Source organism: Suricata suricatta, chromosome 17 (genome assembly GCF_006229205.1).
Source record: "Suricata suricatta isolate VVHF042 chromosome 17, meerkat_22Aug2017_6uvM2_HiC, whole genome shotgun sequence".
Classification (NCBI taxonomy): Eukaryota; Metazoa; Chordata; class Mammalia; order Carnivora; family Herpestidae; genus Suricata; species Suricata suricatta.
The window spans coordinates 14268927-14294579 of NC_043716.1; the positions used below are offsets into that span (position 1 = coordinate 14268927).

Sequence of the window (25653 nt, forward strand, 5' to 3'; positions counted from 1 at the left end):
AGCAGGGCTGCCCCACTCTGCTCGGCTCACATCCTCAGCAGCGGCTAGCCCCAGCGCCAGCCGTGCCCACTTCTCTGGGGATAGGCCAGCTTTCTTGTTTTTTTCCCTGGCTCACTCTTAGATGGATTTGCAATATGACTGTCACCATGGAAACTTAGAGTTTGGGTACATGAAGGTGGGGGGAAGTCTTCCCTTTTGGAAAGTCTTTCCTGACTGCCTCAAAGGACAGGTGTGGCAGCTGCCATCCAGTGCAGCCACAGGGCCTGGGCTGGTCTAGGGGACAGACAGGATGCTGGCCGCTTGGCTTTCCAGCCCTGCACTGGGATTGGGGGCACCAGGTTCCTGGCTCCTCTGCCACCGACTTTCCTTGTGACCGTGGGCATCTCTCGGCTTCATCACACACAGAGACCAACCTGGACAGCGACTCGGACTGGACCCCAGGATTCAACTTCAGTCAGCTCTGTATCATCAGGGGAGAGCCCCCAGGGTCCCTCTCTGGTTGGGAGGTGACGAGACGGGACCTCAGGGGCACCACACCCGCCTGCCTGGCCTGGGAGCTTGGGAGGCACTTGTGAACTGCTGCTCTACTTGGAGGCTCTCAAAGCCCCCGGAAACTATGGGGAGTTAGAGAGGAGACAGATATTTTCAGCAAACATTCTGCCAAGGCAGAGCAGATGGTGGAAAGTTCTGCCTCCTAAAAACACAATCCTTTTTTTTAACATAAAGGAAAGATGCGAAGGCCCCAGAGAACGCAAAGACATCCTCAATTAGCCTTACCCAGCCTACCAGGCTGCAGAGGGCGGTCGCAGAACTGTCCCCACTGGGACGGGCAAAGGCTGCCTCACTCGTAGACAGGGCCAGGCCTGCAGCCTGAAATCCCACTGGATGCCCAAGGCTCCATTTGGTGGTAGCAGGAGGGAAGTACGGGCTGGTGGAGACACACTCCGATGGGCTCCGATAGCTCCTTTCCTGGGTTATGAGCATTAGCAAGGTAACACAGACAGTGTCCAGCAGGGGGTAGGAGCTTTTTCTTGAGGCGGTCATCCTGAACTCATGGCTCACACCACCAGGTGCAGGGCTGGCCTCCGGAGTCACCGTATTTGGTGTCCCGGCCAACCTCACAGTGGTGGACTGGCCTCTTCCAAGGGGCTGAGATTCCTAGGTTGCGATGTACAGGACCCTGGGAGCACTAGATGTCTTCAGGGGCCCTTTGCAGGCTGAGCTGGGATTTGAGCCCCGGCCTGCGTACTGCTGGGACCTCTGCTCTTTCCTCTGGCCTTGCCCTAAGGGCTCTGCTCCCGCAGGAGTCCTGTCCCCAGGCGGGCCAGTTCACCCCATCTCCCCAGCATGCCTGCAGCAATGTAAGACTTCTAGTCCACTCCCGAAATCCAGCGTTGAGTTCTGGCCCTGCTTGGACATTCCTGGGCAAGGACGTTCAACCCTTGTAATCCCAATCTTCTCCTTTGTAAAATGGAGACAATAATAACTTCCAATAAAATAAGACCAAGGAGGACAAAAGGCACGGCAAGTTTAAAGAGCTATACAGGCACCTGGGTGGCTCAATCGGCTGAGGGTCTGACTTCAGCTCAGGTCATGATCTCACCAGTTTGTGAGTTCAAGCCCCACGCTGGGCTCACTGCAGTCAGCTCAGAGCCTGGAGCCTGCTTCAGATTCTGTGTCTCCCTCTCTCTCTGCTGCTCCCCAACTTGCTCTCTGTCTCTCTCTCTGTCTCAAAAAATAAAACAAAACAAAAAAAAGCCATACAAGCCTATAAATATGTTTAAAAATTAGATTCCAATTCATCTTCCAGGAATTCATCTCAATTGTGTCTCTACTGGAAAAGTCTCTCCAGGCCCAGGGAAGGAGAGATGGAAGATGGGCTCGCTCTCCCCACCACTGCTGGAGCAGCTCTTCTGGCCCTCTCAGACACCGCCTGGCATTGCATTTCTCGTCCTACCAATGCCTGCCTTGATTTCCCCAACTGCCCCAGGAAGACCCTGGGGGGTGGGGCACGTCTAAATCCGCATCTGGCTTCTTCCCTCAGCCCCCAACCCTGAGCTTTGGGTCAAGCAGGCACTCTGAGTAGCTGAGTGCTTTCAGAAACCACCTCCCCAGGAGAAGACACGGCAGTGTACAGACAGCAGGACTGGTGGCCAGCAAGGTGGTGGCAACCCAGTTCCGTCTCCAGAAAGCACGCACTTTCCACCAAGCAGGTGCCTCTTCACAGCCTCTTCCCCCCTGAAGTGGGACAAGCCAGGCTGCTGCTGGCCTCAGCCCGAGCCTGGGACAGACTAGTTGGTGGGGAGGAACTGTGAGAGAGGGGTTGTCACGGGCAAGGGGTGAGTGGGCCCTGGGGGGGATGCCCTGTTGACACAGACCCTATTCTTTCAAATCCAAGGTCAGGCCACAGGAACAGGTTCTCCCTTTGTTTGAAAAACTCCTTCTAGGACTCCAGGGAGTGAGAGCCCGGACAAAGAGAAAGGTAGCCTCAAGGCCAGGGAAGGCTGTCCTCATAGGAACGGATCCTGCGAAGTCAGAGAGGTCCAGAGGAGGCTGCCTCCCTCCCTCCCGGAGCCCAGAGTCAGGAGATCTGGGTGACCTGACCACCCCGAGCTCCATTTCCTCGTCTGTGAGATGGGGATACCACGGGACAACTTCAGAGGGCGGGGTGAATGTGCGATGCCCAGGGAGAACTTCCTTCCTTGGTCTCCTTCCAGGAGAGGGAGGGGGGCGGGAACTGACCACTGGGGAGGGGAGGGATTCCTGTGCTTGTTTACTCATTCACTGTTGATTTTAATTAACTCCCTCCTTTGGACTCCCAGACAGACAGGAGGCACTGGATAATAAGATGAATTTTCAAATCAATAGTGATGTGGTCGCCAGCACTGAAATCCTGCCCCTGATGGAGGAGCTCCAGATAGAACAGGAGATGGATGGATGGGAGATAAGGATAGTTTCCTCCAGAGAGAACAGGATATTCTCCAGGGGATGAAGTTTTCAGGGAGAAGGGAAATCAGGGAGGGCATCCTGGAAGAGGTGGCATTAAAAATGGGCACAACTTAGATAGAAATGCTGGGGCTGGTGTGTGCCACAGGCAAGGCACAGTCCAGGTGGTGGGCATCTCTGGAACCCGGACAGCCTCGCTGGCTCAAGAGAAAGGCTCCAGGCTCAGGCACCTAGGGGACGAGGTCCGGCTTGGGTGTGCTCTGCACTGTTTCTCTGTGGCAGGTTACGGCTGCTGATTCACGGCAGAGATGAAACAAAGTGAGTGCACATCTCCCTTTCCTGGGATGCAAAACGCCGCTTTGTTCTGTCCCTGACCACAGCTCGCTCTCTCCTTCTGTCTCTGCAGATCTCTGGGCCTTCGTCTTCTACTTTGTCTCTTTGGGCCTCCTTTCTGCCGATGTTTTAAAACAGTCTCTGTCTGCCTTTGCTTCCCTCGTCTTTCTTTCCCTGTCTTTTTTTTTTTTTTTACAAAGAAAATATTTTTATTTGTGTAACAAAGACTCTAAGAAATGATGACATAATCAAATAAACAGAACTGGTGTCAAGATACAAATAGGTTCGGAAAGCTACAGATGATCAATCACTTTGTTTCATCCAATCTTCTCTCAATTGGAGAGCATCAGATATATTCCTGATGGAAATGTAATGTGTCCAGGTCATTCAAAGATGGCTCCCTTCAATTAGTCCTCATTATCTCTTTTTCTCTTCTTTTTCTTCTTTTTTTCTGGACTAGGAACTGCTGTACTAGTGCACGGTTCTTCCTCAGAAAGTGGTTCCTCCTTAATGTGTTTCTTTTTGTCCTTTTTCTTCTTCTTCACAGATGTCTCCTGTTCTTCTACCATTAGTACTCCTTCTTCCTCTTCTTCTTCTTCTACTACTGTGGTTTCTTCAACTTTAATTTTAACTTTGGCTTTTTTTGCCTTCTTTCCAATAATTTCATCCTCTTTATCTACCTGTTCGATCTTGCGTTTCTTAGAACAGGTTGGGAGTGTGGAGTCACCAGAAGGATCATATGTCTTCACTTCACTTTTATGTTCGTATTTTTCTGTTTTTGCTAAGGCTTTTCCTGTTCCACTTATTTTCCTTATCCCTCTATCTTCCAAGGCCCTCAACCTGGCCTCTAACTTGGCTCTGTTTTCAACTCCCATCGCAGAACTGGAATCTTCACCGAAAGCATCATACCGAACAGCCAAAACAGTTTTGGCTGCCAGCGTTCGAGAAATCTTTCCTTTGTGTTTGGGACTTGTCTGGCCTACAAGTGAAGCATGATAAATGAGACCATACTTTGGAGTAGCTCGTCTAGACTTGAGGGCTCTGAAGAGTGCCTTTTCTGCTCCAAGAATCTGAACTGTAGAAGCTGCATGTTTGGCCAAATTCAAAAGAGAACCTGCATGAGCAATGAGTCGTGCTCCCACTAAGTCCCCAACCGTGACTGTAACATTCGGTGCAATGGCCATCACTCGATTTTGTAGATATTCATAGAGCTGGGTTCTATACTCTGAGGTTTCAATTACCTGAGTGCAGAGATGTAGGATATTGCAAACATCTTCTTCTGAAACCTCTGTTCCCATTGATATCTCTGCAGCTGCTTTCACTTCAGCTTCAACTTCCTCTGGCAGTATTTCAGAAAGTTTCGCTGAGGCATAATTCTTCCTGTCGCCAACTTTCTGTAAGCACTTGCAGTATGTCAAATTGTCTGAAATAATTTTTCCTAATTCAGGAAAATGCCAGCCATACCATTCTCTACACCGCATAATGTAGTTGTTTAGTTCTTTATCTAGGTCATCTAACAAGGAAATTGCCTGAACAATCATGGTATCCACTTTATCAGCACTAAATTTCAATCTATACCAGGACAAGCTGTGTGCCAATCCGAGACACAAAGCAGCCATTTCACGGGGTTCTACTCCAGGGATCAACCCACCCATCTGGGAACGGATTCCTCTCATAAGTTCATTAACAACAGGGCTATGAATACAACTGAGATTCAACTTTTCCTTTATGACCCCTCCTAGCTTAGCATCAGCTGCAGCCAGGGGTTCATGGGCTTCTTTTACTATTTTCTTCAGAACCTTCTTCAGCTGCTTATTGATTTTGCCTTTCATCAGAGCTGTAAATGCTGCTAATGCTTCTGCTGTATCCTGAAATTTCTCAAAATGTTTTAGCTTCACTATTTTATTTGCTTTCTCTGGAGTTTCAAATTCTTTCCACAAACTGTCAACCTCTTGAAGTTTCTTCTCATTCAAAACCTTAAAGATGGCGTAGCCGACAGACGTTTCAAATAGCACCAACATGGTGAGGCCGGGTCAGGGCGCTGCACGGCACGCTGCGAGCTGACACCAGTAAAAAGAGATCAAACTTTCAGCCCCCAAAGCCCGCAAGGCGGCAGCGGGCCAAGCACAAAGGCACACGCCTTCTTGCAAAGACCCACACCACGCTGCCGAAAGGTTCCACACCAACTGTGCATAGAGCTCCCGAAGGCGCTTCTCTGTCTCCAAGCATTCTGGGATATGACGTCACTCTCTTTCCCTGTCTTGTATGTCATGTGTGTTTTTGTGTTCTCGGTCTCCCTGGGGTTTTCTCTCAGTTCCTCTTTCTGTTTTTGTCAGTTTCTCTCTCTCCAGTCTCATCTCTCAGCATCTCTTTCTGTCTCTGGGTTTGCATCTCCCTCCCCACCCCGAGGCCTTTCAGTCCCATTTTCCCAGGCTCTCGCCTTCCTAGCTTCTGGGTTTGTCCTTCTGGTGCCCTCACGTGTGCTCAGAGCCTGGGTGTGGGGGATGGGCGGCCAGGTCAACCTGAACCTCAGGTGGACCCAGAGGCAAGTGTGGCAAGAGAGGCCTGGCCCCGCTGTCCGTTATGGAGACCTGGGCAGACAGACTCTCCCAGCTTTGCTGTGACTCCCGGACCAGCAGTCAGGAATCTGCTCGGCCGGCCTGCGGACCCGGTCTTGACCCATCACAGACAGAAGGCCCTGGGAGGGAGCTTCTGAACCGAGTGGAGCCTGCACCGCTATCTCCTTGGACTTCACCAGAGTAAGACAGGGCAGGCGGGCCCAGGGTTACTCACCTCACCCAGGTCCCCAGAGGCTGAGAAATCTAGAGTGGGCAAAATGGTGAGACAGGTGAGCGGCTGGGGAGGGTGTCACCGTACGAGGGGGAGCCCAGCCCTGGCCTGGCACACGGTGGCAGAGGCTCTGTGCACGACACTGGAACTGAAGCCAGAGGCCGGCTCAGGGGCTGGGCCCTGCTTTCCTATGTCAGTTTGGATGGGGTGGGACTGGGGACTAGGAGGCCTCAGACCTCACCTTGCAGCTGGATCACCGGATCAGCTAAGGCCCTTGCTGGGTTTGGGTAAATGAGAAGCGAGAGCCATGGCCCTGACCTCTGTGGTGTGGCTCATGACGGCCTTCTGCTCTTGGGAAATCAATCCCCAAGCCAATGAGGATGCCCAGGACAGGCAGGAGGGCTACTGGGGCAGGAGTGGGGGCAACACAGCTCCCCGAAGCTTAGGGCTTCTGTTCTGTGGGTGCCCTGCCCCCATTCACCCACACGGGGGGCATCGGATTAGTGTTTGGCTTCACCAAGGGCTCTGAAGGTCAAGATGAATTAGTATGCATGGGCCTCTCTTTCAAAATAGCCACAAAAGAGGTGGCCAGGTCTCCACTTCCCGGGGAAAGGGCAGAGTTTTTGGAACGCCGAGGGGACCTTTCTGTCCATGCCCGAGATTATGATGCAAGTTATTTGACCTCTCCATGCCCTACTATAAAATGGGACAGCGGTCCAGCCGCCCAGCCCGGCCCCCAGTTGTCAGAGGAACTCACAGCACCCGCACAGCCTGCACTGAGCAGTCACGTGATCACGCGGCTACAGCAATTGTGGTGTTATCTGGCCACTCAGCATGGAGGCCCAAGGCATGCCTCTGTCACCTGTGCAGACCTATGGGTGGGCAGTACCCAGGCCCTTCTGAGCACGGAGGAATGGCGGCCACACAGGAAGCCCGACTGACTGGCTGTGGGATGCCTGCCCCAGTGGGGCCCACATGGGCTCGGGCAACTTAGCACCATCCCCACTGCCTTCTCCTGCCTTCGGAGGAGGATGGCATTCAGTTCCCCAAATGGCTAGTGAGAGCCCCACACAGTACTGTCTATGACACTTTCTGGTTGATTTATGTCCTGGACCCAAACAGCAGACCAAGCTGTGCAGACCCGAATCAAGGAGTTCCAGGGTCCAGTGAGGGACCCACAGTGCCCTTCTCAGGCGGTGGGAGGACAGCTTCTCCCACTCTCCTCTCTAAACAGTCCTTCTGGGCTCGTGTGCGTGTGTGTGCGTGTGCAAGGGCAGGGCCAGTGTGGACACGGGGCTCACCACCTGCCAGAAACTTCTCCAGGAAGTTTCATCCCCTTAGATTTGGAACTAGAAGTTACAAGCTGGAAGAGAATAGACTCCGTCCAGGCCCCTTTGTCTCCATCCCGTTCATGGGACAACCAGGGCCCAGAGAGGAAGAGGGACCAGCTTCCCAGGCCTGGGGTCAGGGTCAGGAGCAGGAACATGCAGATGTGACATGCTCAGGGTCTGCCTTCCACTGGCGAGCTGGAGGGGCCAGTGGGTGAGGGGAGCTGGATGTGATATTTATTTTGCTCTATTTATGATATATATTTTTTTAGCATTTGTTTATTTTGGGGAGACAGAGAGAGACAGGGTGCAAGTGGGGGAGGGGCAGAGAGAGAGGGAGACACAGAATCCAAAGCAGGCTCCAGGCTCTGAGCCGTCAGCACTGAGTCCAATGAAGGGCTCGAACTCAAGAGCTGCGACTTGAGCTGAAGTCAGATGCTTAACTGACTGAGTCACCCAGGTGCCAACTGCCCCACATTCTTTTTCATGAGGATTCTCCACGTTTAAAAAGTTGTCAGTGAATATAATGCAGGGAGCCCAATCGAGTCACTGCCCCACCAGTTTGTGACCTCTAACACCGGCACATGTCCAACCCTCGGCGGACAGATGGCACCCCGTGTCCCCACACGGACACCCTCCTGCTCTGCTGTCCTCTAGCTCCTCCAGGCCTCGGCCAGCCGGGCCCCCTGCATATAACACGCATTCCAGCTGCTCAGAAGGCTGCAGGGAGTTCAGGTACCACGACCAGGCCAACGTGACAGAAACGGCAAGGCCAGGGTCTGCTGGGGAAACATCAGGGGTGAGTGGGAGGTAGGAGAGGGCAGCAGAGCGCTCTGTGGAGCTTCAAAATGCCAATTTCTTAGGAGCGGGGAAAGGAGGAAGGTGGCATAGCAACAGCCTGCTCTGGGCAGTGAGCAATCCTGTATGAAAATAAAACATTTTACAATCCACAACCGTGGCTCATTAAGAATGAATGGATCTAGTGGTATAAATAGCACGCTGCGTTAAGAAGTCAGGAAACAGCATATGCGTTTGATGGAAAAACGGCTGCCACGGAACTGCTTATTAGCTCAGTCGGCTGCAGCTCTGCATGGACGAGGCAAGAGGTCTCGCCTTCAAAGCTCTCGTGGGCCATGTGAATTTCTCAACCTTGGGCTGTAGAATGTATCCCCATCTCCCCAGCCCTGGTCACAATACAGGGGCAAACTCTGGACACACAGTAACAAGCCAACAGTGAGTTTCCCCCAGTTTCTAAAGCACAGTATCCTCTATAATACAGAGTATCCAATATACGCACTATAATATCCAGCCTCTGAATGCTCCTAGTGACGGCAATTTGCTACCACGTCAGATACAAAACACCCAATTCTGTGGTTCAGTGGCTCCTGAGCTAGAGACCCAAATCTCCCCCTGCTCTGTCCCAGCTTTGTTTTGGGGGAAGGCAGTCCTAACTAGCCATGCCGTCCATGCTCTCTAATGGGACAGCCTGGGTAGGAATGAGTTGGCCAATCTCTCTAGCTCAGGAGCCACTGAACCAAGAATTATAAAGACGTCTGTCCTGACATCACCAAGCTGTTGAACCAAAGCTACACGTGCCCTCCCTAAACTCTCTAGCATGTGGCAAAAAATATCTTTGTACACAGCCCAGCGGTGGGGGTCCAGCCCAAAGACATCTGCAGAAGAGGTGGGCCCGGCTCTTAAGGGATTCAGACCCAAGAACCCATAGTACCGGTTCCACATTGTATTTCACAGGGAACAGAGAGAGCCAGGCATGTGCCAAAGCTGGCTCTATTCACTGCTGCCATAAATTTGGAGCGATGGCCTGCCAGCGAGAACGCTCCCAGAGGCACGCAGCTCAGAGCTGGGGCCACTCAGGTCACGTGGTCCCCCACCCCATCCTGGGGAGAGGATGAATGTCCTGCAGCTCACCAAGGGGGCAGCACACAAGCTCTTGGCCCCAATCAACACCCCGTGTCCAGAAGAGGGAGAGAGTAGCGAACGCAGGCGGTCAGCCAACCCGTCCAGCAGGCGCCACGGCCTCGCTGGTCCTCGTTGAGATGCCACAGCGGCAGCAGCACTTCTGATCTTTCTCTAATACGTTCTCTGTGTTATTTTTAACACTGAGATCTTGAGTCTAGCTGCAGTGTGTTTCTGAATACACGTGGAACCGGGTGGAAATCTAATTATGCTAATGCCAGTTGTTACATAAACCTGTTATTTTCCCACTGTATTGAAAGGCTACCTATGTTCAGTTCCCATACATCCTTAGGTCTATTATTTCTCTGTTCTGTTCCACTTATCTATTTATTTCTTCTTTAAGTAAATATTCTATTTATTCTGGTGACAAGGCTATACAATTGTAGTGATTATAGTACTTTCAGAATGAGCCTTAGCATCCAGTCAGGCAGCTCCTTCTACCACCTTGCCATCTTTGGGGCGCCTGGGTGGTTCAGTCAGTGAAGCATCTGACTCTTGCTCTTGGCTCAGGTCATGATCTCATGATTCATGGGTTCAAGCCCAGCTACAGGCTCTGAGCTGACAGTGCAGAGCCCGTTTGGGATTCTGTCTCTCTCCCTCTCTCTCTGCTCCTCCCCCAATCTCTTTCTCTCTCTTAAAAATGAATAAATAAACTACCTTGCCATTCTTAAAAGAAAACAGTTTAGGGCACCTGGGTGGCTCAATCAGCTGAGTGTCCAACTCTTGATTTCGGCTCAGGTCATGATCCCGGGGTTGTAGGATGGAGCTCTGCGTTGGGCTCTGTGCTGGGTGTGGGGCCTGCTAAATTCTCTCTCTCTCCCCACCTCTGCCCTTCTTCCCTGTTCACATGAGCTCTCTCTCTCTCAAAATAAAATAATTCTTAAAAAACACATTTTGGGGGCACTAGGTGGCTCAGTTGATTAAACTTCTGACTCTACTCTTGATTTCAGCTCAGGTCATGATCTCACAGTTTGTGAGTTTGAGCCCTGGGTCAGGTTCTGCGCTAACAGTGTGAGCCTGCATGGGATTCTCTCTCTCTGCCCCTCCTCTGTTCATGCTCTCTCTCTCTTTCAAAATAAATAAATAAACTTAAAAAATATATAAAATAAAAAAACCCACATTTTGTTAAATTGAAATATAACTCAAATTGAAATATAACTTTATATACCATAAAATTCACCCTTTGAAAGCATATGATTCTGCGGTTTTTAGTATATGTTTTTAGTACATTCACTAAGTTGTGCAACTATCACCACTATCCGTTTCCAGAACATCTTCATTACATGTTCGCTGTACCCATTAGCAGTCACTCCCTTTCCCCTCTCCCCAGCCCCTGGCAATCACATATCTACTTTCTGTCTCCATGGATTTGCCTGTTCTGAACATTTCATATAATTGCCGTAATACACTACATGGCCTTTGTCTCTTGCTTCTTTCACTTAGCATCAAGTTTGCAAGGTTTATCTGCATTGTAGCCAGCGTCAGTATTTCATTCCTTTTTAAGGCTGACTAATATTTCTTTAAAAAAATTTCTTTTAACGTTTATTCATTTTTGAGACACAGAGACAGAGCACGAGTGGGGGAGGGGCAGAGAGAGAGACACATAGAATTGGAAGCAGGCTCCAGGCTTGAGCTGTCAGCACAGAGCCCGACTCGGGGTCCAAACTCACAAACCATGAGATCATGACCTCAGCTGAAGTCAGACCAACTGAGTTTGGTCTGAACAGTTTAACCCACTGAGCCACTCAGGTGCCCCAAGCCTAATATTTCACTGCATGATTATGCCACGTTTTGTTTATCCAACGGATAACAGAAATGTTTGAGTCCATTCCTTTCTAAAAACTCCACTGGAAATCAGATAGGAATTATTATACTTAGCCAATTTGGAGAGACCAAGATCTCTGTCCGCCTCTGTGTCTTACTTTTGTCCTTTGACAAGATTCTATAATTGTCTTCATGTTTGACCTGTAATTCTCTTTCAAAGTTTGCTTCCAGGCATTTTATAATTTTTGATGCAATTATGAGTGAGTTTTCCCATTACTCCTTCTAATTAGTCAGCAGAGGGTAAACTACTGATTTATACTTGTATGCAAATTTACTTTGTATCTTGTCAGTTTCCAAATTCTCCTATTAACCCTAGTGGGTTGTTTTAGTAGGCTTTCTTGGGCTTCATCTGCAGACAAGAAAATTTCTTCTCTTTTCTTTTTTAATGTTTATTTTGAGAGAGAGAGAGAAAGAGAGAGAGAGAGAGAGAGAGAGAGAGAGAGAGAGAGTGCAAGTGAGCGAGCTGGAGAGGAGCAGAGAGAAAGGGAGACACAATCTGTAGCAGGATCCAGGCTCTAAACTGTCAGCACAGAGCCTGATGCAGGGCTCGAACCCACGAACTGGGAGATCATGACCTGAGCTTAACTGACTGACCCACCCAGGTGCCCTTTCTCTTTTCTAATAGTAACAGATTATTTTATTTTCTTGCCTTGTTGCACTAGTTAAATACTACAAAATACCATCAAATGGCGGTGATGGGGGGACTCTTGACTTGCATTTTGATAGAACATGGCTCCAGTGCTCTATCAGTGAATATAATATTTGGTGTTGAATTTTTTTCTTCTTTGGTAATTTCATCATATTTAAGTAATTTCCTTATTCTCATATTAATGTTTTTATTTAGCATGTCTTTTTTTAATTTTGGAGAGGAAGACATTTTGAAGCAAGACAGGAAACTTAGACCATTGAAACCAACGAAAGACATACTTGACTTGACAAAAACGAAGAGAAATAGTTTTTGAATGGTAGAATAGTGGGAGTAAAGGCTAAGGCCAAACGACATGGAAAGTCAAGGTGGAAAACATTTGCAAGCTATCTAACATCTCTAACTCATAAGCAGCATCTACATATCATGGAGAAAATAAACCACCTGATACAAAATGAGCAATGGATTCAAACAAGCGGGGAAGTCCACACCCCGAAGCCGGTCACTCTACGTCTGCCTGGCCATGAGCTCAGTTGTGGCTGAATGGGGCGCTCTAAGGGCTGGGCTTTCCAGACAGGCTCTGAACTAGACCGCAGACTACAGTTCTGACCCCAGCCCGCTGGCCAGCACCTGGGCATTGCTGATGGTAGGGGCTGGGGAGGGGAGGCCACTCTTGGAGCTGGAGAAACGCTAACTGGTTCCCCAATCATCAGCGGTCTGGATGGAAAGGTCCAGTGATGTCCCAATGCCAGACTTGCAAGGCTCTGGGTGTGTGCAGACACCTCCCGGGCCTCCCAAACCGACCTGGGGCCCTCAGCCTTCACCTTTCTGGTGCCCACAGGTAAGACCCAGAAGTCATTTGTCTGGGCAATCTCTCCCTGCCTGAGACTACAGTGTGGGTCATTCCAGGGCTGCACGGCACTGGCCTGGGGCCTTGGCATGAAGGACACGCTGCCTCGTGCTCCGGGTACCTGGAGGCTTGTGACCCAGTCTGCAGAGGGACACCAAGTTCACACGGGGGACCTCCCCATGGAGTGGCTTGGCCGCATACAAACGTGGTTAGTAAACCGTGCTGCAAGCGTGTGGGCTGCTGGCCTCCTCGCCCATGTAATTAAAAGGCCATCTGGGTCTGCAGGGCTGCGGACATGCAGACTCTGGCCTTCCCGGGGGTGTGTGCGCACGTGTGAGTGTGAACGTGTGTGCTGTGCGGATGTGAGCAGCCCAAGGGCCCACCCCCCTCAAAGCAACATTCTGTCTCCCAGCTGCAACTCCTCCCTTGGCCTGAGGGACACAGATGCACCCTGACAGGGCTCAGAGGACAAGACCTCGCCTTTTGGTCCCTCAACCATACAGCAGCTCAGAAGTCCATCTTCCTCTCTGGGCCTCAGGCTACACATCTATAAAATGGGGCTACTAAGCATCTGCCCTGACCGTCTCTGGGACTTTGAAATAAAATCCCGAATGTTAAGCACCGTGTGGTCCGTAGAAGGCCACCTCCCACAGCAGGTGCTGTTATTACCAGTGGGGCCAAGCACCCCTTCTGATGCTGCCTGTGGCAGCGCTGCCTCCCCAAATACCAAAGTGCCCTGGGCACAAAGTCATTTTGCCTCATTAGGACCAAGGGAGGTCGAGTCCTCCTTTCCGGAGACGTGAGATGAGCTCAGAGAAGAGACCATATGGGCCAGCTTTGGAAAGATACACTTCCATACTTTGCCAAAAACCTCAATGGCTATCACATTTCTGCAAAGATCCAAGGGCTCATGGCATCCGCACCCCCAAACTGGTACCTGGTTGGGAAATGGCCTCTGGCGGACCCTGCCCCTGCAAGCCATCATTGCGCTAAGGTGCAACTGCCCGAGTGGGTGCAGGTAGGGAGCTGGGGACATGCAGGGACGGAATGCCAGCATGAGCCACATGGACAGTGTGGCAGACGCTGGCCCGGTGCCCGTGGCACTGGGGGTGGGCTGACCACTCAACTGTGATGGTTGCTCTCCTGGGAGATGGGGCAAAGGGGACTTACCTCTCCCTCGGGCCCACGTGTAGACACGACTCATCTCGGTGCTTCTGGGCTTTGGCTTGGTAGGTTCCATTGGCAAAGGTTGGAAGTGGGGGTCATCGGCCCGGCCGGGGGTCTTCAGTGGCAGGATGTACTTGGGGAGCCCTCTGTAGAACCAGGCCCCTGACCTCTTCCACACCTGGCAGGGGTGATATTTGCTTAGAGCAAGGGACCGAGAGCAGCTCCCTTCGCCACGCTCCCGCATGGTCCTGCCCGCCTCTCCTGTTGCAAAGTTGGAAAGTGCTCAGCACCGTGGGCATCCAGAAGGTGCTCAAGAGGTGCCTGCCCCTCCCCCTCGAGGCTCTGGGGCAGAGTGAGCGACAAGGGGCTGGAAGAAGGGGGTGCTGGATCACAGCAGAGTACGGGACCCAGAGCTTCCTGGGGACGAGACTACCTCAGATGGCCCCAGATTAGTATTCAGAGCAGCAACGGAGATAAGGTTCCCGAACCCTTAATGGCTACTTCAGAAAACACCAAGTGCTCCATAATCTCTTTTGCACTGAAGGAAATATTTCTGGTGTATTTAGAAAGAGGAGTAGGACAGTGTGAAGAAATGTGACCTTCTCAGAGAAGAGTAAGCCTTGAAGGTTCAGAGCAGAGACCTTGGGTTTGAACCCTGGGTCTGTTACCCGGCAGCTGTGAGACTCGGACGCATCAACCTTCCAGACCCTCAGGTTCATCACGAGCAGGTGGAACAGAGTCCGCCTCACAGAGCAGCACCAGGACTAGACTCTTGAACGAATGTTAAGGCTCCACAGGCCAGTGTAGGGCACGGGGCAGCCCCTCAACAGACTGATGCGCATGACCATCACTGTCACTCCCGCCTTTCATCTGACCAATGAGGAAGGTTTACAAATGGTGGACCAAGTTCCCTACTCAAAAGAGAATTTAAAATCAGAAGGCCAGCATGGCTCAGTTGGAAGAGCATGTGATGCTTGATCTCAGGGTCTTGAGTTCGAGACCCACCTTGGGGGTAGAGATTATTTACACACACACATGCATACATCATACAGTTTAAAACAATATTTATAGAATCTCAAGCTCTGTCCCTGACCTTCTGAGACAGAATCTACATTGCATCAATAAAAATCAAAAGGGCAGAGGCTGTCCTGATTCTCTCTAGGACAGATTCTCCCAATCCTCAAACTTCCTCTGCATATTAGTTCTGTGGGATGTTAGTATAGGCCAAACCAAAAAAATAAAAAATAAAATAAGGTTTCTAATCATGTACACTTGGGAAGCACTAGGTTAAACCAAGCATTACTGCAGGACTTCTCAGCGCCTTTAATACGCCAGTGTACACAGGGTTCTTCCAACAGAGCCAAAGAACATGCGGTACTTCCCACTTGGAGTCTACTCAGCAGGTTTTCCCAGAGACACACAACCCTACTAATTGGTCCGCATAGACCCAGCCCTTAACTGTACAACACTGACATCACTCAACTGTCATACGTCCTCTCTTCATGCTTCAGAGTGCCAGACACGGGGCCACTGAGTCTGAACGTTGTCCCTGGCTCAAATCATCCCCCCTCCCTCCCAGGTCCCCTATGCAGAAGGGCCTGCCTTTGAGCAGCTCTTTAATAACAGCACCCATCTGGTGGGATGAATGCCTCATGGATTCTCCTTTTAAAAACCCTTTCTGATCCTCTCATGGAGCCTCCTATGGCAAATATTTATTTGAATTGGTAGCATGTACACATGGTCAAAAATTCACCGGGTGCAAAACTGAAGTCTCCTCCCCCTGCCCAAAGGCATCTATCTGGTGATGCAGCTCCTTAAGGAGCTCTGGTATTATCCCCACTTGGGAAATTTGAGGCTCCGACAACTTAAGCAACTTGCCCAAGGCCAGCCCACCATTCTGTTGGCCTCAATTCCCCACTGAAGGCCTCAGGGTCTCATCCCAACAGTTTATGGATGCAAAGTAGAGGCTCAGGAAATGTGGCTGAGTGCTGAATAAAGCCTTGGCGGGTCAGACATCATCAGGGACTCCGCAGAGCCGCTGAGGACAGGTGGCCAAGCCCAAGAAGCCATGGGGGGCGGAGGGGGGCTGGCGAGGGGCTCACTGAGCCGCCCTGTGCACCCGCTGGTGCCGGTGCCCATCCTCCCCTGGGCACACCAGCCTCCTGCCTCCCAACGCGGGCTGCGCCTCGGGGGACCCAGTGAAGCTCACCCTCAGGAGCCGTCTGTATCCCCTGGCACACACACAATTTTTTTGGAACGATCATGTAGATGCAACCTGTGTTTGCCACCGCCCGCCCCCCCCCCCCCCACTTAACTATAGTCAGGGCAGCTGTCCACCGTCACTTTTAATGGCTTCATAGTTTTGATTTATTAAACTTAATCAAACCAGCCCTCCACTGATAGGCATTTATTTTATTATTTTTTTAATGTTTATTTATTTTTGAGAGAGAGAGAAAGGGAGAGCATGAGCGGGGGAGGGGCAGAGAGAGAAGGAGATGCAGAGTCTGAAGCAGGCTCCAGGCTCTGAGCTGTCAGCACAGAGCCTGACATGGGGCCCAAACTCACGAACCAAGAGATCATGACCTGAGCCGAAGTCAGATGTTTAACCTACGTAGCCACCCAGGTGCCCCTCATCTTAGCCATTTCTAAGTGTACAGTTCAGTGGTGTTAAGTGCATTCACGTTGTGTAGCCAATCTTCAGAGCTTTGTTTATCTTGTAAAATAGAAACTCTGCACCCACGAAACAGCAACGCCCGTTCCCTGGTCCCCAGCCACTGACAGTCACCATTCCACTTTCTAGGAATTTGACTACTCTGGGTACTTCATCTGAATGGAATCGTACATAGTTGGTCCGAGGTTATCGTTAAGCTGAATGGAATCGTACAGCATTGATCTCTTGGGGACTGGCTTCTTTCGCTTAGCAGAATGTCCTCAGGTTCATCTATGTTGCTACATGCATCACAACTCCCTTCTTTTTTTTTTTTTAATTTGTTCTAACAGTTATTTCCTTTTGAGAGAGCACAAGCAGGGGAGGAGCAGAGAGAGGAGACACAGAATCCAAAGCTGTCAGCACAGAGCTCGATGTGGGGCTTGAACTTTCAAACTGCAAGATCATGACTTGAGCCAAAGGTGGATGCTTAACCGACGGAGCCACCCAGGCGCCCCCGAACCTCCTTCTTTTTCGAGGCAGAACAGTGTCCCATTATCAGTATGTACCGCACCTTATCTGGCCATTCATTCGCTGGTGGACACACGGTTTGTGTCTCCCTTGTGGCTGGCCCTTTCACTTGTAGAGCCCACCAGGCTCTACCATCCCCGGAGGGAGGGCCGGGGCACTTTGCTCACCACTGTGGCTTCAAGCTCCTAGCACAGGCCTGGCACAGAGTAGGTGTTCAGCAAACACTGGCTGAGTGGCTGGACGGCCAGTTACAGGCAGTTTGCTGGAATGTTTCCCAATTCATAGAGTTGTCACCTTCCTGTGGAAGGGGCCTGAGGATTTCACCCGAGTTCTTGTAATTAATCAAATGGATTTATTGTTTCAGATTAAAAGAGGGATAAAGAGGAAGAGCCTAGCAGGGCATGCCTGTGCAGGGCAAGCTCCAGTGAGCCTCCGCCCCTGCCCTCCGGTCCCGCCTGGCCCCTCCTCAAGCACCAGTGACACCCACAGCCCTGGCTCCCCTGGCACATCACAGCCGGTGGGCCCTATGCCCTTAGCCTCACCTCCTGGAGCAACGATCCCCTCCACCCTCACCCCAGGCTTAAAAAAATATCCATCAGTAATGTGCTTTTGGGAAATAAGACAGAGACCAAGATCCAAAGTATGAGGCTGAATTGCACGAACATTCAACATGTTTTTGGTAGTTAATCATTTTTGACTTATAAATCCCCCCAACTAATTTCATATAATTCACCCTGATATTTATGCTCAGCAGGGCAATGACCCCATGGGACTGCCAGGTCTGCAGCATCTCCCTGGGGTCCAGTAGGTCCACTGTCATGGGGCCTGGGGTCTGTCTGCTTCTCTCTTGTTGGTCCTGCAATCGGGACAGAAGGCTTGATGCTGCCACAGTAGGCAGAGCCCAGAAAGTCCAGTGACCCTCCCGACAGAGGAGGTGCCATTCCCGAGGCCCCACGGCGGTGGGGTGGGTCCAGCGCACACAGGTGCCGTTCCCGATAGGAGGGCGCACCTGGACAGGTGTCGCTTCCCTACTTCCCTCCATGCCAATCCCTGCAGGACCTCAGAACTCCTCTCACCTCATTGCCCACCTCCACCCTGCAAAATGCACCCGAATAGGTTTTAATCACACGATCCTGCTCTGGGTATCCAGGCCCGATGCCTGCTGCCTGGCCCGACCAACACTCTCCCCAAGAACAGCAGTGGGAAAAACCCTCCACAAATTGGAAAACCTTCGCTTTCTAGAGAGCTGTGGGATGCTGCAAAGCCCCACTCTATTCCTTATGTGTGGTTTGCTGTGATAAGGCCAGCAAAGCAGCCAGCCTTGAAAATGCCATTTAATAAGAAAAGGCCCACATGGCCACCGTGGCCCTTACAGGGGTGGCCCGCGGCACTCAGTCCTCCCTGTGGCACTCACTGCTTTGTGTTCTGCTTCGAGGTTTTCATTAGGGTTGCAGCTCACGGCCATCCTGACTGCAGATATGGATGGATATTAGCCGAGCTGTTCCCAGGGAATTTTAATTACCATGATAACAATCGCTAATCACAGGCATTTCCTAAGTGGCTGTGACTGGACAAGGTGGTGACTGCCAGGCCCTGTAGGAAAGAGGAGGATCCTAGGGAGGCCACGGGGGAGGGTGGGCAAGGGACGGCTTCCGAGACCTCTGTCCCTGCCCTGGCCCCACCGGTCCACGTGCTACCACCTCTCCCTGTCTCGGTGCAGGGAGTGCACCTGCATGAATTCAGGTGAGGTGTCCACACCCGGATCAGAGCCAGGGTACAGTCTGTGGCCCTCGCACATGCTGTGCCTTCCACCTGAGGTGTCCTTCATCCTCGTCTCCCACCAGTGACACCGCCCACAGGAGGGCTTCTGTGCCACCTCGTGCAGAACCAGAGCCCCTCTGCCGCGCTCCCAGAGGCCCCTTGGACCTGCTGCTCCAGCGTCCCACCCAGCCAGGAAGCTGTGAGGCCAAGGGCAAGGCTGTGCGCGCGCCACCCCGCCTCCCCAGGGCCCAGCAGTGAGGAGCCTGCGCAGCAAGGAGCCTGCGCAGCGAGGCGGCTGCTGGCGGACAGAGTGAAGGAGCGGATGGAGAGGGCAAAGCAAAGGCCTCACTCTCAGGGGACAGAACTCAGGACTCTGCCTTCAGGGGGACTATTCTGTCCACTTAACAAGCTCCAGGCTGACCCAGGCTTGACAAGCCACACGATGGCCTGTGACAGAGATGCCTTCTTGCTGACAGTTTGGTCATTTTATTTTTATTTGTGTGTTTTTAAAGTTTATTTTGAGAGAGAGAGGGAGAGAGAGGGGGAGAGAGAGAGAGAGAGAGAGAGCGAGCAAGTAAGGGAGGGGCAGAAAGAGAGGGAAAGACAGAATCCCAAGCAGGTTCTGCACTGTCAGCACAGAGACTGACATAGGACTTGATCTCACCAACTGTGAGCTCATGACCAAGCCAAACTCGGATGCTTAGCCAACCGAGCCACTCAGCCACCTCCGCTTTGGTCATTTTAAAAAGGGTCTCTCAGGGGCACCTGGGTGATTCAGTCGGTTGAGCGTCTGACTTTGGCTCAGGTCATGATCTCACAGTCCGTGGGTTTGAGCCTCACATCGGGCTCTGTCAGGACAGCTCAGAGCCTGGAGCCTGCTTTGGATTCTGTGTCCCTCTCTCTGCCCCTCAACCCACTCACACCCTTTCTCTCTCTCAAAAATTAATAAACATAAAAAAAAAAGATCTCTTTAAAAGCCAACCCATCTGGCATTGAGGCTGCACAGCCTTCCCCAACCCATTCCCTGAACACACGCACATACGCATACTCACGGAGTGTCGGCCTCCCAGCAGCTCCACCATCGAAGTCAAATTCCACAGCGTGGCCAGCAAGCCCCCAGCACTCCCCCAGCCCCCGCCGCCCTCACCAGCCTCGCCTCATCTCCCCCCAGCGTTCGTGGTCCACCAGATGCAGCCACCCTGCACTCCCGGACCACACCGAGTTGTCTCTTGCTTCCAGGCCTTTGGACATGCTGTGCTTTCTTCCCTCCCTGGGCTAGGACAAGGAAATCCAGCCTTTAGGAAATTACTTTTATTCAGATGCTTCTACAGAACCATGCAGTCTCCCACTGCAAAGCACACACAGTTAAGATTGCCTATTCATGTCTGTTTCCCACACCAGATCGAAAGCTCTAAAACTCCATAATGGCAGGAATCCCATGGGGCCCCATCACAGGATGGCACCCAAGTGTCTGTCCGCAGAGACTACTGAACACGTCCAGATTTCAAGGCTTTTTATCACTCAGGTTACTTAGGAGAAGCACTGGCTTAGAGGGGGGCATGGACAGACTTGTGCCCTGTGCCCTCATTCGTATATTGAAGCCCTGGGTGATGATGTTTGGAGATGGGCCTGTGGGGGGTCGTTAGCGTTAGTTGCGGCCATAAAGAGGGGCACCACATAATGAGACTGATGTCCCTAGAAGAGACACCAGAGAGATTGCTTCTCTCTCCTCCGTGTGAGGACAGAGTGGCGGCCACGTGCAAGCTGGAAGAGAGCCCTCACCAGGACCCTGCCTGCATGTTGACGTCCAGAACCGTGAGCAGCAGACTCCTGTTGTTTAAGCCCCTGTCTATGGCGTCTGGTTAAGGCAGCCTGTGCCGAGGAAGACAGAGGGACGCTGCCTGGAAGGTTCTGGAAAGTTAAAAATGGCCCCCAATTATTTACCTCTCGTCTCATTAAGAGGTGCGGTCTATTTCCCCACCCCTCAAATCTGGTCTAGGCTTTTGACTTCCTTTGACCAACAGAAATGGTGGTGGTAACATGGGAATTCTGACCAGACCTTCCAGCAGCTTCCTTTCTGTCTGGAGCACTGCTGCCATCGTGGGAGGGAGCCCTGTCCAGTGTACAGGATGGGAGGCCACATGGGAGAAGTGACACTGGAGACACGGCCTGCACCACCTGCAGAGGAGTGAACCTTCTCGGACCCCTCCCAGTTGAACTGTCCACAACTGTGGCCCCTGAGTGACCCAGGAGACCTCAGCAAAAGAACTGCCCTGCTCAGCTCAGCCCAAACTGCAGAATCATGAGCAAAGAAAGGACCACTGTTTTAAGCCACTTAAGCTTCACGCCTCAGGCAGGACAATCATCCTCTGTTTAGACATTTCTAGAAAAAGAAACAAACAGCTATGTTGATCACTAATTAAGTACAGCAGGAAAGTTAAATTCAGGGACTTAAAAGAAACACCTGGAGAAGAAAGGCTCCTAGAAATTAAAAATACAATGCAGGGGCCCCTGGGTGGCTCAGTCAGTTGAATGTCTGACTTCAGCTCAGGTCATGACCTCACGGTTCACTGAGTTTGAGCACCGCATCAGGCTCACTACTGTTTGGCACAGTGCCTGCTTTGGATCTTCTGTCCCTCCCTCCTTTGGTCCTCCCCACTCTCTCACTCTCTCTGTCTCTCTGAAAAATAAACATTAAAAAACTCCACAAGAAACCAAAAAGAAAAAAATACAATGCAGACATATAAAAATGTAAAATAAAGTCTAAAAGATAAAAATGAAGGAATTTGGAATGTGGAGCACAAAGGAAACAGAAAAATATACAAGAAATATTAAGAGACAAAAATGCTCAATTTGAAGGGTCTAATTCCTAATAATAGACTAAGAGAGAAACAGAAAGAATTTCCTGGAGCTGAAGGAGGACATGAGTCTTCAGATTAAAAGATTTTTATTGAATATAAAGCAGGAAAAAATAAAAAGCAAAAAGCAATAGACATATACTCATAAAATCATTTAGTTACAAATATGAAAGGAAGATCCTAGAAGCTTCCAGAAAGAAAAACAATAGGGCTACAAGGACAACAGAATCAGAACAGCATGAGAGTTCTCACTGGCAACACTGGACGCTAAAAGACTATGCATCTAGAATTTTATCAGTCAAACTATCAATCAAATGTGAGGGCAGAATAGAGAAGACATTTTTAGACTTGGAATGACTCCAAGCTTCCCTTGCGAATCCTTTTTAAAGAGGCTACTTAAGGATGGACTCCAGCAAAACACAGGTGAAAAACAAGGAAGAGGAACATACAGGATCTAGAAACTGTTTCCAACTTGGGGGCACTGAAAGGGAAATCCCATGAAGCTGGCTCTCAGTAACTAGTGTAAACTAGAGCCGGAAAAGGGTCTGAGAGGCAATTCCAACAGGGAAAGAAAGAGAAGGCTGTGCATAAGAGAGGGTAAAATCAAGAAGCTACATAAAAGGACATAAAGTTTCATTATTCTTTTGTCACTTAAAATACCAATTTAAAAAACTCCAGGGAAAATTAAAAATCATACCAGAAAGTCATGGTCCAAATACTAGGTAAATTTAAATTAAGATACGACATAGAGGGGCGCCTGGGTGGCTCAGTCGGTTGTGTCCCACTTCGGCTCAGGTCATGATCTCACGGTTTGTGGGTTCGAGCCCCGCGTCGGGCTCTGTGCTGACAACTAGCTCAGAGCCTGGGGCCTGCTTCAGATTCTGTATCTCCCTCTCTTTCTGACCCTCCTCCTCGCACTGTCTCTCTCTCTCTCTCAAAAACAAATAAAAAACATAAAATTAAAAAAAAAGATATGACATAGAAATGAAAAGTTAAGGGGCACCTGGGTAGCTCCATAGGTAAAGCATCCAATTTAGGCTCAGATCATGATCTCACGGTTTGTGCGTTTGAGCCCAGCACCGAGCCCTGTTCTGACAGCTCAGAGCCTGGAGCCTGCTTTGGATTCTGTGTCTCCCTCTCTCTCTCTGCCCCTCCCCAGCTCATGATGTGTCTCTCTCTGTCTCTCAAAAATAACTAACGTTAAAAAAAAAAGAAAAAAAGTTCATTTGATCATGATATTAGGAACATTTTCATTTGGGCGATGCAGGGGTCAAGGTAGTTATCAAAATGTGATCTTCACATACCATGTGACCTTGAAGTATTCACAAAAAATTAAAAATTTAAATCCCAAATAATTATTCTTAAAATTTTTTTTTACATTTATTTATTTTTGAGAGACAGAGAGATGTGGGGCTTGAACTCACAAACCGTGAGATCATGACCTGAGCTGAAGTCGTACACAATTGACTGAGCCTCCCAGGTGGCCTCAAATCCCCAATAATTATTGAGCACTTTGTGTGTGTCAGGCACCATTCTAAGAATTTTATATACAATAACTTAATTAACTCTCATAAATATCCTATGCAGCTAATACTACCATCAGCTCTATTTTATTTATTTTCTTAATGTTTATTTTTGAGAGAGAGCGAGAGAGAGAGCACGTGAGCATGAGAGGGCAAGGGACATAGAGAAAGGGGTGACAGAGGACCCCAAGCAGGCTCTGCACTGAGAGCAGAGGGCCCAGTGTGGGGCTTAAATTCAGGAACTGTGAGATCATGGCCTGAGCCAAAGTTGGACGCTTAACTGACTGCGCCATGCAGGTGCCCTTGAAGAATGATCTAAATGTACAATTCTGGCAATCTAATTAGTAAAGGTCTCATCTATAAAAGGAAGAAGGTGGGAGCATGGGAGGGAAGAACAGGGGCATTGGTGCCCACAACTCATACAGAAGGTTGATGGAAAAAGGAAGAGGCAAATATTCTATAAGGTTAGAAATTTTATCAAACTCCCAACACATTTTCAGTTACAAATAATACAAGTATCAAAAAGGGGGAGTAGGGGGAATTAGAGTGGCCCCGGTTAGAGCGTGCAGTCAACAGAGAGTGCCCGAAGTTTTCACGTGGAGGAAGTCAAGGCAGCAGTGAGCATGTGAACCACAAGAGGTGGTCTACGCACTGTGCGCTGGGCGAGGGGCAGGCTGGGTGGGCAGCTGTGCCTCTCCAGTGGAAGCTCTTCAGAATGAGTGTGAATTTTTCTTTCAACTACCTACATGTGTTACTTTGATTAAGATCAAAGGATAACAGACTGGTAATTGGATGTGAATGTTATTAAACTCCTGGGCTGCGTGGCAGGTGGATATGTGTGGGGTCGGTTAATCTACGGCTGCTGTGTTGACCCTGGGTGTGACTTAAGAGAGAAAAACTGGTAGCTCAGGAAGGGAAAAGAAGGCGGTAATTAAACATGTTGTAGCAGAGCAAGAAAGGAAAAGAACCAAGTTATGGCTAGCTTAAAAACCCCTGCACAAGTTCACAATGCTGAGATTTCTGTCCCTGAAGAAAGCCATGTTCGCCCTTGGCTGTCACTGCACCCACCTAACGTCCAGGAGTTAGAATTTTGACAATGGGGGAAACTTGGACAGTTTTTCCAAGGGAACGGGGACTTCCAAGCTTAATGGCAGGCAGAGCTGGGTCTCCCAGAAAACAGGAAGGGGACCGGACATCGTGCTGCTGGAAGGAGGCTGCCCTTACACCCTGCTGGGCAGTACCCATGACCTGGTGTCCGTGATGACACGCTGAGTGTGAAAAGCCCTAATCACAGTCAACGGCCGCAAGCTGGTACTGAGCAAGGCAAGTTGACATGAGATGTGCTAATGTAAGGAACACAGTTGTTTTTAGTCCTAGTTTGTGCAGGAAATGCTGTCGCTCAAACCAGATTGGGGCCATCCTGTCTGGAAGGTGTGGCTAACAGCTTGATTATCTGCTGCCCTGCCCCAGGAGGAAGGAAACTCAGCGTTCATCCTGTGTTGTGTGTGGGACTGTGGCATGGATCTGAACGAGTGCGTTTGTTCATCATGAGCGGCGAGTGGGGGCAGGAAGCAGGTCACAGGGCCATTTCCCACACAGAGGCAGCCCCGAAGGCTGTCGGCCTGAATGCCTAGAGCCGCAATCTTGACTTGCTTCTGGAATCAGGAAAATGGCCTCAATTTCTCATCTAGAAAAAGGTGTAAGAGTTACCTTAAGGTGGTGACTGAGCGGCCATTCTGCTGTGGGTCAGAGAAGAACCCCGTTTACCGACGACCCCCACCCCTCACCTGCAGACTTGGAAGGTCCAGCGCCAGTTTGAAAACAGCCAATCATGAAGCTCCAGCTTCCCATCACCCTGACAGAGGAGGCAACCTATTCCATCCCGCCACATCCCTGAAATGCCCTTATCTGATAATCTGCCCTCCCAAGATAACCCCCCCCCACCGCCTATCAGGCACGTCTTCCCTGACCCCCCACTCCCGGGGTCATGGGACCTCGCCCGGGAATCGCAGATCCCAAAAAAGGCTTTCTTGCCTCCATAACCTGGTCTCTTTCTTTACTCTGTCTCTGCCTCCACCTATTAAATCTTACAAAAGGTAGTGTGGACCATATCAGCAAAAAAAAAAAAAAAGGAAAAAAAAGAAAACATACGAATCTAGTCTTCCTAAAAAATTGCCCCAAAGTACAGTTTATTTGATCAACAGATGAATTAAAATAAAAGAGTTCATGAAGAGGGGGGACCCCTGGGTGGCTCAGTTGGTTAAGTGTCTGATGCTTGATATTGGCTCAGGTCATGATCTCATGGTTCATGAGTGTGAGCCAATCATGTTCTGTGCTGGCAGTGCAGGGCCTGCTTGGGATTCATATTCTCTCTCTCTCTCTCTCTCTCTCTCTCTCTCTCTCTCTCATTAAATAAACTTAACCCCGGACTCAGCCCCGGCCCCGGCCCCGGCCCCAGCCACAGCCTCAGCC

The 25653-nt window shown here is 50.4% G+C and overlaps 2 protein-coding genes across 2 annotated transcripts in view; both read right to left on the reverse strand.

Annotated features, from left to right (window-relative positions):
- RPH3AL (rabphilin 3A like (without C2 domains)) overlaps positions 1-25653 on the reverse strand; it is a 100210-nt gene that overhangs the window by 9217 nt on the left and 65340 nt on the right. Inside the window, exon 6 of the mRNA XM_029928903.1 lies at positions 13865-14039. Within this exon, the coding sequence (XP_029784763.1) occupies positions 13865-14039 (175 nt within the window). The remainder of the gene's footprint in view (positions 1-13864; positions 14040-25653) is intronic.
- On the reverse strand, positions 3554-5382 carry LOC115281890 (nucleolar protein 58-like). The gene has a single exon (XM_029927570.1). It carries the CDS (start codon positions 5298-5300, stop codon positions 3687-3689), a length of 1614 nt encoding a protein of 537 aa, XP_029783430.1. The 5' UTR covers positions 5301-5382; the 3' UTR covers positions 3554-3686.

Excerpts from the sequence above, each read along its gene's own strand:
- LOC115281890 (XM_029927570.1), bottom strand. The coding sequence starts at position 5,300 with ATGTTGGTGCTATTTGAAACGTCTGTCGGCTACGCCATCTTTAAGGTT.